General features: G+C 36.6%; 1 protein-coding gene across 1 annotated transcript in view; it reads left to right on the top strand.

Moving 5' to 3' along the window:
- Window positions 1–19,395, top strand: part of col5a1 (procollagen, type V, alpha 1) — a 139,941-nt gene that overhangs the window by 33,801 nt on the left and 86,745 nt on the right. Inside the window, 1 exon segment of the mRNA XM_052104139.1 lies at window positions 9,235–9,402. Within this exon segment, the coding sequence (XP_051960099.1) occupies window positions 9,235–9,402 (168 nt within the window).

A 19,395-nucleotide genomic window follows, 5' to 3' on the forward strand; every position in this document is an offset into this window, starting at 1 on the left:
TAAAATATGAAATAAAAACATTTCATGAATTATGTGAAAAGTCAAGCCCATGGATGTTCCAATCAAGCCCACCTTATGATTGAATGAAAAATATAAATATTTTATTGCTCGCTATAGATAAAACATATCCAACATGACTGGTAAACATAACTGAACATTTACAGCAACTGTTCATTTATTCTATATTACATGTGAAATACAGCAGTAAAGGAGCAGTAAATGTATTTAATGAACAAACTAAATATATTCATCGCCATTAAACCATTGAAAAGATGCAATTAATAGAGTAATTATTTATAGTAGCTCACTGACATATTAATTTATATCGTCATGAAATCTTTACTCTCAAAATCCGAACACAAGTGGTCTAAAGGTGATGTCTCGCTTGTTCTCTTATGATCAGATCACCCCAAAACGCATCTTAATACCACGTGTACACAGGGCCTAAGTGTGTCGTGACTGTGTGAGTCTGTGTCTAGATAAGAAGTGCGTGTGTGTGTGTGTGTGTGTGTGTCTTGCACTTATCTTGTCTGTTTCCTGTCGTTTCGTGAATAGAAATAAGAATGTCAGGTTGGTCACATAATGGAAAAAGAGAGAGAAAAACTTGGCTTACTCTGGCTCCTCCTTTTACCTTCCTTTTCCTGTGTGTGTGTGTGTGTGTGTTTCCCAAATGTCTGTCACATCAGATTTTGTGTTTGGTCTTGAAACTTGACTATTGAGGAACCCATCTCAGTGTGCATTTATTTGCACATGTATTAGCATGTTATGCAAATATGTTGAGTCAAAAATGTAATTCTAATTATTGAATGTTTTCTTTAATCTTATGACACAGTCCTGGTATGATGGCCATTCGGATTGACCCCTGTTGTTCCTTCTCATTGTGTGTGTGTGTGCTCGAATGTGTAGCCTGATGTAATTCAGGAGTGTGTGCATACAAGTACACTATACCACAACTATTTCAACTCAATTTCTGTATTCAATTTCACTTAAAGGTGACATGTCTAAACTTTTTCATTGCTATAATACTTCCTCCTATCCAAGCTTATTGGATATGCAAAATCTTGCATTGGCATTTCAGCAAAGCTCTTTAATTCAGCATGAACCGATTTAATGATCTTTTGAGAAGCTTATACATTTATTATGAGATCAAGAAGCGACCTGTTACGACCTGAAGTGAATTCAGATGTTTAGTGTTAAACAGTGTCAAAAGTTTAAGAGCAGATTTTCAGGTGATCTCTGCGGCAGACATGCATACATACTCAAACATGTTCTTTCTAAAACCAGTGTGAGGTTTGGAAGAACTTGTATGAACGCAACATGGTTTTAGATCTCTGAGAACAGGAGTAGCATTTTATGTATGATTTGAAGTTGTGTTTTTTATGTGCTGAAGTATCTGGTTTTGGATGTGGTTTTTTGATGGAGTCCTTGTGTTTTTGTTTGTGACTCTGAGTGTGTGTGTGTGTGTGTGTGCGTGTGTGGCATCTGTTTTGTTGTCCATATATTATTAAATGTTGGCACTGAAACCCATCATGTTTACTGCTCACACAGAGAGAGAGAGAGAGAGAGAGAGAGAGAGAGAGATTTATGGGCATTTCCTGATTATTGTAATTGCAGACATTTTTTTGGTCTGATTATAACAATCTCAGAAAATGTTTGTGCATGGCAGCCAGTCCTGTCTGGTCCAGTGAAGGTGGGTTTGTATCCATAGGCGACGTTGTTGCCGGTGCTGTCTGGTAAGGACCTGCCTTACAACAGGCCTACAAGCCCTCAGTCCAGCCTCTCTCAGACTATAGCGGACAGTCTGAGCACTGATGGAGGGATTGTGCGTTACCGGTGTAACTCCATCCTGTACCTGTCCCGCAGGTGTGATATTCGAATGTTCTGATCCTGTGCAGGTGTTGTTACACGTGGTCTGCCACTGTGAGGATGATCAGCTGTCCTTCCTGTCTCCCTGTAGCGCTGTCATAGGCGTCTCATTGCAGTACGGACATTGCAATTAATTGCCCTGGCCACATCTGCAGTCCACATGCAGCATGCCTAAGGCACGTTCACGCAGATGATCAGGGACCCTGGGCATCTTTCTTTTGGTGTTTTTCAGAGTCAGCTGAAAGGTCTCTTTAGTGTCCTAAGTTTTTATAACTGTGACCTTAATTGCCTACCGTCTGTAAGCTGTTAGTGTCTTAACGACCGTTCCACAAAGCGCAACTTCAGTTCACACACACACACACACACACACACACACACACACATGTTGTGTTTCCATGTTTTATGGGGACTTTCCATAGACATAATGGTTTTTATACTGTACAAACTATATATTCTATCCCCTAAACCTAACCCTACCCCTAAACCTAAACCTCACAGAAAACTTTCTGCATTTTTACATTTTCAAAAAACATAATTTAGTATGATTTATAAGCTGTTTTCCTCATGGGGACCGACAAAATGTCCCCACAAGGTCAAACATTTCGGGTTTTACTATCCTTATGGGGACATTTGGTCCCCACAAAGTGATAAATACACGCCACACACACACACACACACACACACACACACACACACACACACACACACACACACCTGAGTGGTGGTCAGTTAAGTTGTTTATAGAGGGAAATGTTGTGTTGACTGAAGGATGTTTGAGGAAGTCTGTACAGGCGATATTTCTGTTCCTCTGGGACGCCTCATTAAGAGTATAAGGTGAACCTGAGTGCTTCACCTGAACAGGTATTTGTGAGTGGATACGCCATGGGCTTTGTGTGTGTGTGTGGGTGTGTGTTTGTGGTTTTAATTTGACATTTTACAGGATGTTGTTGATAGATTCTACTTAACCAGAGCTGTAAAGTAAGTTTCAAATAACTCATATGTAAAAGTATTTACACACACTTGGAAAGGTAAAATACTGACAGAACGCTCACACCTGACACATAACACCAATGAGTGCAGAGAGAGAAGAACATTGAAAACAAACAAACAAACAAACAAACAAATAAACAAAAAATTTGAAGAAAGTTTTCCTAAAGTCAACGTGAAATCAAAATTGACCTTATTTACTATCTTATATAATCTTTTGTCAGAATGTACACATTTCAGAAATGTTTTGAAGCCATTAATCCAATTTAATGCAACTTTGCATTTTTCCAAAAATCCCAGATGTGTGTGACTTTCTTTCTTCTGCTGGACACAAACGAAGATTTTTAGAAGAATATCTCAGCTCTGTAGGTCCAAACAATGCAAGTTAATGGTGGTCAAACCTTTAAAGGTCCAAATAGCAAATAAAGGTAATATAAAAGTACTCCATACAACTCCAGTGGTTTAATCCATGTCTTCAGAAGTGATATGATAGGTGTGGGTGAGAAACAGATCACTATTTAAGTATCATTTTGTATATAAATCTCCACTTTCACTTTCACATTTGTCTTATTTTGTTTTTAGTGGCATTCTTTGTGCATATCGCCACCTACTGGACAGAGAGGAGAATTTATAGTACAGAAGGCCTTAAATATTGATCTGTTTCTCATCCACACCTATCATATCACTTCAGAAGAGATATATTTAGCCACTGGAATATTATGGATTACTTTTATGCTGCCTTTATTTGCTTTTTGGACCTTCCAAGTTCCGACCACCATTAACTTGCATTGTATGGATGTACAGAGCTGAGATATTTATCTAAAAATCTTCGTTTGTGTTCAGTACAGCCAAAAATGGTACTTGCTAAGATGAAGCTACTTTGCTGAGCCTAAGATCCATTGAAGTTTTGGGATTGGTAGGCACTGTCTAATATCTGAAGCAGGTCTAATGTCTATGTTTGAATGCTGCACTGTTGTAAGTGGGTTACTGGGTCAAACTGCATTTGTAGATTTTAGTTTCCAACTGTGAGTTAAGATTTGGCGCACGGCGGTGCTTGTGTGGTGGAAAACGGCTGCAGCATCGTCTCCATTTATGGCTTTTTTCCTAAACAGCCTTAAGAAAATATGTGTTTGTTAGCATTTAATCCATAACTTATCCTCACTGAGGTAAATATAGCTCTGCCTGCTAGCGCTCACGTTTTCAGCCCCAGAGCAGAGGAGCCAAATGTTGATGCTAGCACATCTGGATCTGTTTATTGAGAGGTTATTTATTATATACACACTATAAGCATTTAGTCTTTTTTATACAGGAAATGTGCGACAAACCTTTTATATTGAGCAATAATGAGCACATTTATACTGTATGTATCAAACCAACCAAAACACTAGTTTGGTTTCCTTTTCTGTCACAAAAGTTTGCTAAATTCCCCTCATTGGCCTTTCTCAATCATGGCCTCCTAATAATCCCCACCCATTAATTGGCTCTATAACTCCACTCTCTCCTCTCCACCAATAGCTGGTGTGTGGTGAGCGTTCTGGCATCCAGGTGGATGCTGCACATATAATGATAACAATATGACTGACTCTTTAAACTTATCATCAAGCGGTTATAGTGTGTCATTTTAAGACCTATAAATAAAACAGCTTATTTAGGGGAAGCCCTTGGAACTCTTAGTGCATTTGCGTTTTAGCGTTACTATTTTTAGTTAAATCATAGCGATATGTTTTGAGCTTGGCAAACCTCATGGCTATTTGATAGGGACTGACGAATAGTTTTGGCTAACCAAAGAACCTCAGTGTGGCTCTGAAGTTCTCATCTTTGTCCGCAGTGTGAGGTGAACTGACGCCTCCGACTGTCTCAGCAGTTCCCACCGATGCTTATGACCGCTCTCGGTGACAGAAAACTAAGGAGAATGTTATTACAGTGTAATTAACATTTAATTATCATGTAGGTACTGTGTCATTTTAGCATATGTGCCAAATACAAGCATTCAGCAGATTATAGTGTGCTGTTTGTGATGATGTGTACTGACAAATTCTTCAGAGCGTGAAAATGTAAGTGCACCAATGTGTGTGTGTGTGTGTGTGTGTGTGTAGATGGTCTTATATGCTGATCAGATCTTTGATAACACTGTCAACAGGGATGGGAATCGTAAGTAATTTAACGATTCTGGTTACGATTCCTTATAACGATTTTGATTCATTAAAAGTTCATCAACATTTCCTTGGAAGAAAAACATTTGGAAATAAGAAATGCAACTTTTATTGCATTTACTGCCCTCTGGTCATCTGTTTCAGGTAAATTCAGGTAAAAATGCAATATAATAATTGGTCGTACTGTAAATAAATATTAAACCAAACAAATCTAATCAAGCAAAAATGCCCTTATTTTTAATTAAATATTTTTTAAATTAGATACACAACTCGTAATGTGTAGGACTACACTGGTCGCGCTGTGCATTTCGTGCTGTTGATTCAGAAGAACCAGTTCATTAGAGTCATTTGTTCGTGAATCGGATTACAATATTCGTGCTGTATGATTTGCTGTATGGGGCAGTGGTGGCTCAGTGGTTGAGGCTCAGGGTTACTGACCAGAAGGCCGGGGGTTCAAGCCACTGTTGGGCCCTTGAGCAAGGCACTTAACTCCAGGTTGCTCCGGGGGATTGTCCCTGTAATAAGTGCACTGTAAGTCGCTTTGGATAAAAGTGTCTGCCAAATGCATAAATGTAAATGATGAAATGTCTCATTAGAGTCAATCGTTTTGGAATGGGACTACACTGATAGTATTATTGTCAGTTGTTCGGGAATCACACTACACTAGTCATGCTGTTTCACGCTGTAGATTCAGAAGAACTGGTTTATTAGAGTAATTTGTTCAGGAGTCGGACTACTTTGTTCGTGCTGTCTGATTTGCACTGTAGATTCAAACAAAGTGGCTCTTTGGAGTCAATTGTTCGGGAATAGGACTACATTTATAGTGCTGTGTGATTTGCGCTGTAGATTCAGAAGAACCAGTTCATTAGAATAATTTGTTCTGGAATCAGACTTCTGTAATTGTGCTGTATGATTTGCACTGTAGGATCAAAAGAACCGGCTCAATAGAGTCAATTGTTCGGGAATCGCAATTAACTGATCGTGCTTAATGTTTCGTGCTGTAGATTCAGACGAACCGGTATTCATTCAAGTAATTAGTGCGGTAATCGGACTACAATAATTGTGCCCTATGATTTGTGCCATAGGTTCAAAAGAACCAGTAAATTAGAGTAATTTGCTCAGGAATCAGACTACAATGGTCACACTGTGTTTTTCGCACTGTTGATTTAGAAGAACCGGCTCATTAGAGTAATTTGTTTGGGAATCGGACTATACTGGCCATGCTGTGCTTTCTGCACTGTTGATTCAGAAGAACCGGCTCATTAGAGTCATTCGTTTGTGTATCGGACTACACTGATAGTGCTGTGTTTCATGTTGTAGATTCAAAATAACTGGCTCATTATGGTAATGTTTTCAGGAATCGGACTGCACTAATTGTGCTGTATGATTTTTTATTTAGATTCAAAAGAACCGGGTTATTAGAGTAATTTGTTTGGGAATCAGACTACACTGGTCTGCACTATAATATTGTATTATGTGTCTACTGTATAATGTGTATTAAGTTTGTAATATTACTCTTTATATGAGTTCCACCCATGTTTCTGTAAAGCATTTATGTGTTATCCCTTGCATAAACATTACGTAAAACAAATACAAATTATATGATGATTGATGAACATTCAGATATGTATGTCTATAACTTATGATCAGTTTTGCATTATACAGTATAATGTAATAAAGTTCATATAAATGAAAGTTATAAAGTTTATTAACATTGTTTTCTTCTTTTTGTTGGTCTCTTCAAAAAATTATTCTTCGGTTATTCTTAGCGACTGGCAGTGGAATGACCAGACAGACTTTTATATAAATAACTAAAGGAAAAATGTAAATTCTTTGAAACATCTCTCTTTTGGAGAGTCCTTTTTCAGACTAAATCAGACTGAATGGATCAAAATCACACCAAACTGAGCTAGCAAAGGATAAACAATGTCTCTGTCGGATTCCTTCTGTCTCTGTGTGAAGTTGTCTAGAAAGTTTTATTTTACAACATTTTATGGAAATAATTGTCGCCAGAATTGAGGGAAATTGGAGAAAAGCTCCCTTTGGGGACATTTGAGGACATTGTTCCTTGAAAAAGCAAACTTTTTGGCTGCAGGTAGTTTTGTTGTAAATATAATTAGCTTTATAAAACATACATAAAACAATGACAGTATAGATAGCTTAGTACATTAGTGTGATTATATGGGTCAGGTTTTGCCTACATCACCTGGAAGAAGAATGTCTGAATAAATGTGTGTGTTTTTGTGTGTTTTTTAAAAGTGATTTTAACAAGCTTCAGCTGGAGGTGATCTCCAGAAAATGAAGTTCATCAGTTTGTTATCACCTCAACACACACAAACATCTTTGCTCTGTGTGTGTGTGTGTGTGTGTGTGTGTGTGTGTGTGTGTGTGTGTGTGTGTGTCTGTGTGTTGAAGAGATGCCTGAAAGCTTATCACAAAGACGTATTAACTGTGTGTGGTCTTCACTCGATTTCTGTACCAAAGAGGAAAAGAAAAAGATCAAGTTGTGTGTGTGTTTGTGAACTGGCTTTGTAGGCATTGTATTCTGTGTTCATATGGTCAGCTAAAAAAACTCTAAACACACTCTGTTTGTTTTTCTGTGATGGGTCAGAACCAGATTTGGACCATGTAGTTGTTGCTCTTTTGGTGCTTTTAGGTCACTCATGACACATTTGGTGTTCTCTGAGCATAAAGGCTGTGCTCAGCCTGGAATACTAGCATGCTATTTACTGCATACTGTGCAGTATACATTGCATACTGTCTACTGTCTAAGATAGTATGTGAGTATGCAGTGATAAAACTTTTCAAACAGTTGTATGCTTAATTGGTGACCCCACTAGATTGCATGCTTAATTTAGCAAATGACATCAGAAGAAAAACAAGAAATCAATTTTGTTTAAAAAATACTTTTTGTTCATTTGTTATTTCATGTCTTTTATTTTGAAAAGTACATAATTGTTTCCTAGTTCCTGTTTTTTGTCATCAGTCTTCCTGCCTTGCCGGAATGTTACAATTCTCTACTGTAAACTCATGAAGAGTTTACCCTTTACAGTTGTTGTCTTCTATTTTGACATTCATTTAAAGCTATACTATGTTTATTTTGGCCCTCTAGTCGTTAAAATATGAACCACACCCTCTACAGTAGTAGCTCATTTAAGCACAATGTGTGGACTTTTGAGACAGTTTCTTACCACACTCTCCACAGTATTAGCTCGTTTTAGCACAATGTGTGGACTTTTCAGACGGTCCCTTACCACACTCTCCACAGTATTAGCTCGTTTTAGCACAATGTGTGGACTTTTCAGACGGTCCCTTACCACACCCTCCACAGTATTAGCTCGTTTTAGCACAATGTGTGGACTTTTCAGACGGTCCCTTACCATACCCTCCACAGTATTAGCTCGTTTTAGCACAATGTGTGGACTTTTCAGACGGTCCCTTACCACACCCTCCACAGTATTAGCTCGTTTTAGCACATTGTGTGGACTTTTCAGACGGCCCCTTACCACACCCTCCACAGTATTAGCTCATTTAAGCACAATGTGTGGACTTTTCAGACGGTCCCTTACCACACCCTCCACAATATTAGCACGTTTAAGCACAATGTGTGGACTTTTCAGACGGTCCCTTACCATACCCTCCACAGTATTAGCTCGTTTTAGTAAAATATGTGGACTTTTGAGATTGTTTCTTACCACACCCTCCACAGAATTAGCTAGTTTTAACACAATGTGTGGACTTTTCAGATGGTCCTTTCCCTAACTTATATCAATGTTAAATTGGCGATCTGTAACTATTTCACCATGACGTCATCTGACCAGCTTAAATAAGGAAGAAGTCACATCCCGTTTTGATTCAATATGGTATGCATAATTTTATCAATCCCGTATTTTACGGGACAGGTGGCAGCCCTAGTTGAGATCACATAGAACATTTTAAGTTAGAAAAATGTGCAACCACTGTCCACCATTGAATCAAGTTCAGCCAAAGTGTGTAAACTAAAGTTAATAGTTGCTGTTTAAATGAGTCCTGTGTAGTTATATACACAGTTGCAGGTATCAGGTGTTTTTTTATCATTGCTGTGACAAAATTGTGTATTTTAATACTACTGAAGCGCTGAATTGACCAATCAACATCTTTGACAAGAACTACCTGTTTTATGTTATTTAATATGTGTGACCTGAAGTGGCCATAACTAATTTAGTCTCTCTTTCTCTTTTTTCCACAGCTGAGCCTGCCAATCTCTTAAAGATATTAGATTTTCACAGTTTGCCGGATGGTGTTACAAAAACTACAGGATTCTGCTCACACAGGAAGTCGTCGAATGGGCCCGACGTCGCCTATAGAGTCTCAAAAGATGCACAGCTTAGCGCTCCTACTAAACAACTCTACCCCTGTGAGTACACACACACACACACACACACACACACACACACACACACACACACACACACACACACACACACACACACACACACACATGTTGTGTTTCCATGTTTTATGGGGACTTTCCATAGACATAATGGTTTTTATACTGTACAAACTTTATATTCTATCCCCTTAACCTAACCCTACCCCTAAACCTAACCCTCACAGAAAACTTTCTGCATTTTTACATTTTCAAAAAACATAATTTAGTATGATTTATAAGCTGTTTTCCTCATGGGGACCGACAAAATGTCCCCACAAGGTCAAAAATTTCGGGTTTTACTATCCTTATGGGGACATTTGGTCCCCACAAAGTGATAAATACACGCTCACACATACACACACACACATACACACACACACACACACACACACACACACACACACACACACACACACACACACACACACACACACACACTCTCAGACAGTCTGCTTTCTATCTCTATCTTATGACAGTGTGTTTATCATGCTTAAGTCCTTTTGCCCTAAATAAATCTTTTTAGAAACATTTGTCCTCATTTTCCTCATTTAGACAGACAAGAGACTGAGAGAAAGGTGCAGGTCGCCAGCCGCTGTACTATTTTATTGCTAGAAAGCATTCCAGCTGCTAGACAATCTAGTCAATGCTGATTCAATGTCGTTCCATTTTGACGATGAATCAACGTTTTGCCACCAAAAATGAACATTCTGCAGGGAAAGTGTATTTAAATGGCAGAAGGTTCAAATGCATCAAAATGAGCGATTATCAATGCAACCGTTTTCATGGTTTTCCATGCAGAAGTGCTTCAGATTTTATCCTTCTATATCTGTCTACTGTAAATGGGTGTTTTTAATCTTTAGCCGATTTCATGTCACAGGGGTTTATTTTTATTACTTTCTTTTTACTTTAAAACGGACTTTTTAAACTTCTTGTTTACAAATTTTAACCAGACCTTCATCATTTATTTTTAGTCATTTTCAAATGCATTTTATGTCCCAGTCCTTCAATTAAAAACAATAAAAATCCATAAATAATAATAATAATAATAATAATTTACATGTTTAAAACTATGATCATCTAAACAAATCTATCTTAAATTATAACTGTCCCACAGTTGTGCCGTCATTTCCACCACATCAGAGAATTTGGCCCTTAATAAAGTTTTGTCAAAAGTTAGTGTACTTGTTAGCCAAGTTGACAGAAGTGTCAGTGCATGCTTGAGAGGGAATATGAGAAAGTGATGAAAACAAATATCACTTACGAGTGGAATATTGTTATTGGGCATCATTTCCAATCAAAAAGTGTGTATTGTTAGCGTGTATTTAGGAGGACACATCAAATGTTAGCTACAGTATGCAACTAGCCTTTGCAAGACAAAGGAGTCAGATATTTTATTTCAGAAATGTTAAAAATGTTATTTCCATGACCATCATTTCTACCACTAAATTCTATTAAACACAATACACATTTCATTGGCAACAAAAGGACATATGTAGCTTTGTTGCTGAAAATCGCTGTATGTGTAAACGTCTCATCACTGTGTGTTGTTGTCTGTCATTGTGTAAGTGTGTGTCTGTGTTTGTTAGCATGTAGGTGTGCTTCTACGGCTCATTATTGAATAATTGGCTAAAGTGTCACTGTGCCCTAGACTCTCCTTTTGGCAGGAATGCAGAACATCTTGAGAATGTGAGAGAAGGAGGGAGAGATGTGGCAGACGGAGAGAGAGAGAGAGAGAGAGAGAGAGAGAGAGAGAGAGAGAGAGAGAGAGAGTTTGCCACCATGCATTAATAAGACTATGAGCCAGTTACTTACCCCTGCTTACCATTGGCTCGGGTCCAAATTCTAGTGAGCTGTCTAGCTATACAGCATTTTTAGGCATCGTAGGCAAAAGTTGTTCCAAACTGTAGCCAAGAAAATTACGCTGCTTTATAAAATAACCTTTTGTCCAAAATCAACAACAGATCGCAACTTAAGTTAAAATTGCTATCAAAGATGTCATAAATGTAAATGAGTGTTTTTTCGTAAACTTCATGCACTTTTACTACTGTGGACTTCTAGAAGATTACGGGCCCTATTTTTAAAGCAGTAGTCTAGTGCTAAGGCACTATGCAATAAATCAAGGGCTGGACTGGTAATCTGGCATACCGTGCATTTTCCTGGTGTGCCGACGCACTTTTGTGCCGATCAGGGGCGTAATGTCCATCGGTAGAACCGAGCGGGCCATGGCAAATGGGCCGGGATAAACAACAATGATCCAGAACGGACCACAAAACAGCGCCGCGATATGCGGAAAAGGACAGTGAACATTTGCCCCCCTGCTATACAGTTGTGCCAGTTGCCATGTAAAATCCTGGGCCGATTTCTCGTCCCAATCCAGACCTGCATAAGTCCTACATGCAAAGTCAATGGGCATGGCCATGAAGTTTTGGTATTTTCATGCAAGCATGCAGTTAGTCTTGGCGCAAGTGGGTTTGGCGAAATGGCATTTCACTCTTTCCAACTTCTTCCACCAGTCCCCTTTTGCAGTGACTTAAAAATCACTCTATGACAACAGGTGAAAAAATACCAATTCATAGTTCACAAAAGCAAAGTTTGTGGGGAATATTAGCCATTTTCTATACTTCTGAGGCAGAAGCAATTAGGAAATAACATTTACTACCCAGGAACCAAAACAATTTATAATAATAATAATAATTTGTTACACATATTTGGGTCTGGGAAAAGTCTAAAAGAATAAAAAATGTGCATTAAAGTAATTTGAAAAATGCCAAAAATAAAAGTTGAAGGCCTAGTGAAAAGTTTCAGTCAGTTTTAATGTGACTTTCATACAACAAAAATAAAAAATCAACTCCTGTGAAACGAAATTGGCAAAGTTTGAAGAAACACCTAAATATATTTTATTCAGTACTGAAAAGTATCAATAGTACATTTTAATACCACCCCTGGAGATAGTTTGAATCCCAGGGTGTGCTGAGTGACTCCAGCCAGGTCTCCTAAGCAACCAAATTGGCCCGGTTGCTAGGAAGGTTAGAGTCACATGGGGTAACCTCCTCGTGGTCACTATAATGTGGTTCGTTCTCAGTGGGGCGCATGGTGAGTTGAGTGTGGATGCCGCAGTGGATGGCGTGAAGCCTCCGAATGCACTATGTCTCCGTGGCAACGCGCTCAACAAGCCACGTGATTATATGCGTGGGTTGACGGTCTCGGGTGCGGAGGCAGCTAGGATTCATCCTCCACCGCTCGGATTGAGGCGAATTAAGAACACGAGTAGATAAAAGTCAAAGCTCCTGTATGCTTAGTGTGTGAAGCACTATTATGTGGCATACAGAGATGCTGCCTATGTAGAGCATTCTAAATCAGTCAGTTACAAGGTTCTCTTTCAGTTAGGATGGTGCCTTAGAGTGTAGACAGTAGACAGACAGCCAGCTAGTGTTTGGATCAAAGCTGATATCTCAATGTGTCTGACCTGGAATCAGTTCAACATTCTCTAAAGGAAGAATGAGATCATGTCTCTTGCACTGGCTTGTATCCACTGAATCTCCCTCATCTCGATCTTTCTTTCTATTTTAAACTTATACACCTACATACACAGAGAATGTCTTCCATTCTGCATCTCTGGTGTCGATCCTAAGCTCTCTGTAAAGCTCTCAAACTAACATGCTCCTATATTAATGTATAGCTAGATAAGAAAAACTCACAGAGAGAAGCTAACTTATTTGGTTTCACCCGTTTTCTTCTTTCCCTCCTCCTTATGCATACCCATATGACCTTTGTCTTCATAGTAACATATAGAGGGGTCAAAGGTCACTGGAGTTCCGGAGAGTCAAATCTACATATAGACAGACCTGATGCAGAGCAGGGTTAAAATGTCTCCTCTTGACTAGCTGCAGACACGATTGAAGCACAGTCAGTGCAAAACTTAAATTCTGTGGTCAAATAGTTTTTGTATAGTGACACTAAACTTATCACTCCACAGTCCAATTTTAACAAATCAGCCACATTTCCTATAAAATTGTTTATTATATATCTATTTTGTAATTTGCCTAATTTGCACAGCTATACTCTCTGAGGGTTTATTTTGTGATAATGACTGTCTGACAGTAAATTATCCCTTACTTATTATCTGCTTCTACTGTAATATTGGCCAGTTTTTGGAAAGAAGGTTATTATGGCAAAATACTGATATGGTCAGAGATATAATGTATTGTGTGCCAGTTAACTCCAACATTTCAATCCTCTGGATAAAGGCAAAGTCATTTTGGGTTAAGAGGAGTTGAGAGATGAGCCCATAGAAATGATTTCCTCTCTGAATTCAGTTTTTGTTTCATGTTACCCTGGAAACTGGCAGACCTCGACTCCATAGTGATGGACCTTGGCTCTTACCCTTTGACCCCTAAACTCACTTCAGTCTCTCTCTATAACACTATCGCACACACACACACACACACACACACACACACACACACACACACACACACACACACACACACACATGTTGGTGCTGCTAACCCATTTTCTGCATTTTTACATTTTCAATAAAACATAATTTAGTATGTTTTTTAAGTGATTTGAATTATGGGAACACTAGAAATGTCCTCATAAACCACATTTATAGGCTTGTAATTACCAGTTTGTAACCTAAAAAAAGTGTGTGTGTGCATATACAGCTGTTGCAAGCATGTGCACATCACAAAACACACACCTGAGAGCTAATCCCCACATATACACATGTCACAGGGTTATCTGATGATTTGTGGAGATGAATGGAGAAATGTGATGGATGGGTTTGTATTTCTGCTTTTGATTAAACACAAGATAATTCAACTGCATGTCACACACACACACACACACACACGGCAGAGAGAGAAATCTCAGTGGAGACAGATTTTGCTAGAGTAATGCATAAAATGGTGTGAAAAGAAAGAATGGATAGATCAAGGAGGAGATGGAAGAATAATGACCTTAACACATGCTCTGCAGAGTTTGTGCTTCTCTTCCTCCCTCCATTTCTGTTCCCTCAATATCTTTTGCAAAACAGTAGAGCATTAAAGTGGTCTAGAATATGTTTTACAAAGCCATAAAGGCATTTAGCACATCTTTTAAGAAGCTGTAAAATTATCAAAATAATCTATTATAAAACAGTAAAGGGATCTAAAATATTTCTTACAAAGCAGCAAAGAAATCAAAAACATGTCTTACAAAAAATAAAGTGATCAAGAAAATCTTACACAAAGCCGGAGTGATTTAGTGTATCTCTTATGAAGCCATAAAGTAATATAGAATATCTCTTATGAAGCTGTAAAGAGTTCTAGAATATCTGTTACAAACCTGAAAATAAATCTAGAATATCTCTTACGAAGCCATAAAGTAATATAGAATATCTCTTATGAAACTGTAAAGTGATCAGGAATATTTCTTACGAAACCATAAAGTGATCAGAATATCTCTCACTAAACTGTAAAGTGATCTAGAATATCTCTTACGAAGCTGTAAATTGAGCTAGAATTTCTCTTGCAATCCTGAGAAAAATCTAGAACATCTCTTACGAAGCTGTGAAGCAATCTAGAATATCTCATACAAAGCCGTAATATCTGTTATGAAACTGTAAATTGATCAGAAATATTTCTTACGAAACCTTAAAGTGATCAGGAATATCTCTTACGAAGTTGTAAATAATCTAGAATATCTCTTATGAAACTGTAAAATGATCAGGATACATTTCTTACAAAGCTGTAAATGATCTAGAATCTCTTACGAACATGAAAAAAAAATCTAGAATATCTCTTATGATGCTGTAAAGTGATGTAGAATATCCCTTACAGAGACGTAAATAATCTAGAATATCTCTTACAAAGCTGTAAAGTGATGTAGAATATCTCTTACAGAGATGTAAAGTAAGCTAGAATATCTCTTACAAAGCTGTAAAGTTATGTAGAATATCTCTTACAGAGACGTAAAGTAATCTAGAATATCTCTTATGATGCTGTAAAATGATGTAGAATATCTCTTACAGAGACGTAAAGTAATCTAGAATATCTCTTATGATGCTGTAAAGTGATGTAGAATATCTCTTACAGAGACGTAAAGTAATCTAGAATATCTCTTATGATGCTGTAAAGTGATGTAGAATATCTCTTACAGAGACGGAAAAAATCTAGAATATCTCTTATGAAACTTTAAAGTGATCAGGAATATTTCTTACAAAGCTGTTAATGATCTAGAATCTCTTACGAACATGAAAAAATCTAGAATATCTCTTACAAAGCTGTAAAGTGATGTAGAATATCTCTTACAGAGACGTAAAATAATCTAGAATATCTCTTATGATGCTGTAAAGTGATGTAGAATATCCCTTACAGAGATGTAAATAATCTAGAATATCTCTTACAAAGCTGTAAAGTGATGTAGAATATCTCTTACAGAGACGTAAAGTAATCTAGAATATCTCTTATGATGCTGTAAAATGATGTAGAATATCTCTTACAGAGACGTAAAGTAATCTAGAATATCTCTTATGATGCTGTAAAATGATGTAGAATATCTCTTACAGAGATGTAATTTAGAATATCTCTTATGATGCTGTAAGGTGATGTAGAATATCTCTTACAGAGACGTAAATAATCTAGAATATCTCTTATGAAACTGTAAAGTGATCAGGAATATTTCTTACAAAGCTGTTAATGATGTAGAATCTCTTACGAACATGACAAAATATATAATATCTCTTATGATGCTGTAAAATGATGTAGAATATCTCTTACAGAGATGTAAAGTAATCTAGAATATCTCTTATGATGCTGTAAAATTATGTAGAATATCTCTTACAGAGACGGAAAAAATCTAGAATATCTCGTTTGAAACTTTAAAGTGATCAGGAATATTTCTTACAAAGCTGTTAATGATCTAGAATCTCTTACGAACATGAAAAAATCTAGAATATCTCTTACAAAGCTGTAAAGTGATGTAGAATATCTCTTACAGAGACGTAAAGTAATCTAGAATATCTCTTATGATGCTGTAATGTGATGTAGAATATCTCTTACAGAGACGTAAAGTAATCTAGAATATCTCTTATGATGCTGTAAAGTGATGTAGAATATCTCTTACAGAGACGTAAAGTAATCTAGAATATCTCTTATGATGCTGTAAAGTGATGTAGAATATCTCTTACAGAGACGGAAAGTAATCTAGAATATCTCTTATGATGCTGTAATGTGATGTAGAATATCTCTTACAGAGACGTAATCTAGAATATCTCTTATGATGCTGTAATGTGATGTAGAATATCTCTTACAGAGACGTAAAGTAATCTAGAATATCTCTTATGATGCTGTAAAGTGATGTAGAATATCTCTTACAGAGACGTAAAGTAATCTAGAATATCTCTTATGATGCTGTAAAATGATGTAGAATATCTCTTACATAGACGTAAAGTAATCTAGAATATCTCTTACAAAGCTGTAAAGTGATGTAGAATATCTCTTACAGAGACGTAAAGTAATCTAGAATATCTCTTATGATGCTGTAAAGTGATGTAGAATATCTCTTACATAGACGTAAAGTAATCTAGAATATCTCTTACAAAGCTGTAAAGTGATGTAGAATATCTCTTACAGAGACGTAAAGTAATCTAGAATATCTCTTATGATGCTGTATAATGATGTAGAATATCTCTTACATAGACGTAAAGTAATCTAGAATATCTCTTATGATGCTGTAAAGTGATGTAGAATATCTCTTACAGAGACGTAAAGTAATCTAGAATATCTCTTATGATGCTGTAAAGTGATGTAGATTATCTTTTACAGAGACGTAAATTAATCTAGAATATCTCTTATGATGCTGTAAAGTGATGTAGAATATCTCTTACAGAGACGTAAAGTAATCTAGAATATCTCTTATGATGCTGTAAAATGATGTAGAATATCTCTTACAGAGACGTAAAGTAATCTAGAATATCTCTTATGATGCTGTATAATGATGTAGAATATCTCTTACAGAGACGTGAAGTAATCTAGAATATCTCTTATGATGCTGTAAAGTGATGTATAATATCTCTTACATAGATGAATAGTAATCTAGAATATCTCTTATGATGCTGTAAAGTGATGTAGAATATCTCTTACAGAGACGTAAAGTAATCTAGAATATCTCTTATGATGCTGTAAAATGATGTAGAATATCTCTTACAGAGATGTAAAGTAATCTAGAATATCTCTTATGATGCTGTAAAATGATGTAGAATATCTCTTATGATGCTGTAAAATGATGTAGAATATCTCTTACATAGACGTAAAGTAATCTAGAATATCTCTTATGATGCTGTAAAGTGATGTAGAATATCTCTTATGATGCTGTAAAATGATGTAGAATATCTCTTACAGAGATGTAAAGTAATCTAGAATATCTCTTATGATGCTGTAAAATGATGTAGAATATCTCTTACAGAGATGTAAAGTAATCTAGAATATCTCTTATGATGCTGTAAAATGATGTAGAATATCTCTTACATAGACGTAAAGTAATCTAGAATATCTCTTATGATGCTGTAAAGTGATGTAGAATATCTCTTATGATGCTGTAAATTGATGTAGAATATCTCTTTCAGAGATGTAAAGTAATCTAGAATATCTCTTATGATGCTGTAAAATGATGTAGAATATCTCTTACATAGACGTAAAGTAATCTAGAATATCTCTTATGATGCTGTAAAGTGATGTAGAATATCTCTTACATAGACGTAAAGTAATCTAGAATATCTCTTATGATGCTGTAAAATGATGTAGAATATCTCTTATGATGCTGTAAAATGATGTAGAATATCTCTTACATAGACGTAAAGTAATCTAGAATATCTCTTACAGAGACGTAAAGTAATCTAGAATATCTCTTATGATGCTGTAAAGTGATGTAGAATATCTCTTACAGAGACGTAAAGTAATCTAGAATATCTCTTATGATGCTGTAAAGTGATGTAGAATATCTCTTACAGAGACGTAAAGTAATCTAGAATATCTCTTACAAAGCTGTAAAGTGATGTAGAATATCTCTTACAGAGACGTAAAGTAATCTAGAATATCTCTTATGATGCTGTAAAATGATGTAGAATATCTCTTACATAGACGTAAAGTAATCTAGAATATCTCTTATGATGCTGTAAAGTGATGTAGAATATCTCTTACAGAGACGGAAAAAATCTAGAATATCTCTTATGAAACTTTAAAGTGATCAGGAATATTTCTTACAAAGCTGTTAATGATCTAGAATCTCTTAAGAACATGAAAAGAAATCTAAAATATCGCTTACAAAGCTGTAATGTGATCTAGATTATTTTTTACGAAGCCTAAAGTGAGCTAGAATTTAACTTTTGAAGTCATAAAATGATCAAGAATATCTCTTGCAAAGCAGTAAAGTGATCTAAAATACCTCCTATGAAGTCGCAAAGTGATCTAAAAACACTTATGAAGCTGTGAAGTTATCTGGAATCTCTCAAACAAAACATTTAAGTGACAAAGAATATCTCCTTCATAGCTGTAAAGTGACCTTTAATATCTCTTAAGAGTTATATAGCACTTATATATTGTGAAATATAGAGAACGATGAGAGTGGAAAGGTAGACAGGTGTCTTACAGTCTGTAATAGTGCAACTTTAAGCAGACATTGACTCAGACATAAACAGTTGAGAAAAAGAGGGAAGTTAGAGGTAGAGAAGTTATTCTAGAAGACCCATCTGAAAGCAGTGAGGTGGGGGTTACATGAACATGTTCCTCTCCAGATTTAGCCATTAAATTAATTATACATAATAGCATAAACTTCACCAAAAGCAGGACAGGTTGTTTGTAATGTGTGTGTTTGTGTATGTGTGTGTATTTGTTGAATAGATGTATGGATGCTTTGACTATTGCATGACTGGAAAACTCACTTCCTGCCTGACAAGCCCAGATTTTCCCTGAGCGGCGGGCATCTGTCTGGCACATG

The sequence above is a fragment of the Xyrauchen texanus genome, chromosome 34 (genome assembly GCF_025860055.1).
Source record: "Xyrauchen texanus isolate HMW12.3.18 chromosome 34, RBS_HiC_50CHRs, whole genome shotgun sequence".
NCBI lineage: Eukaryota > Metazoa > Chordata > Actinopteri > Cypriniformes > Catostomidae > Xyrauchen > Xyrauchen texanus.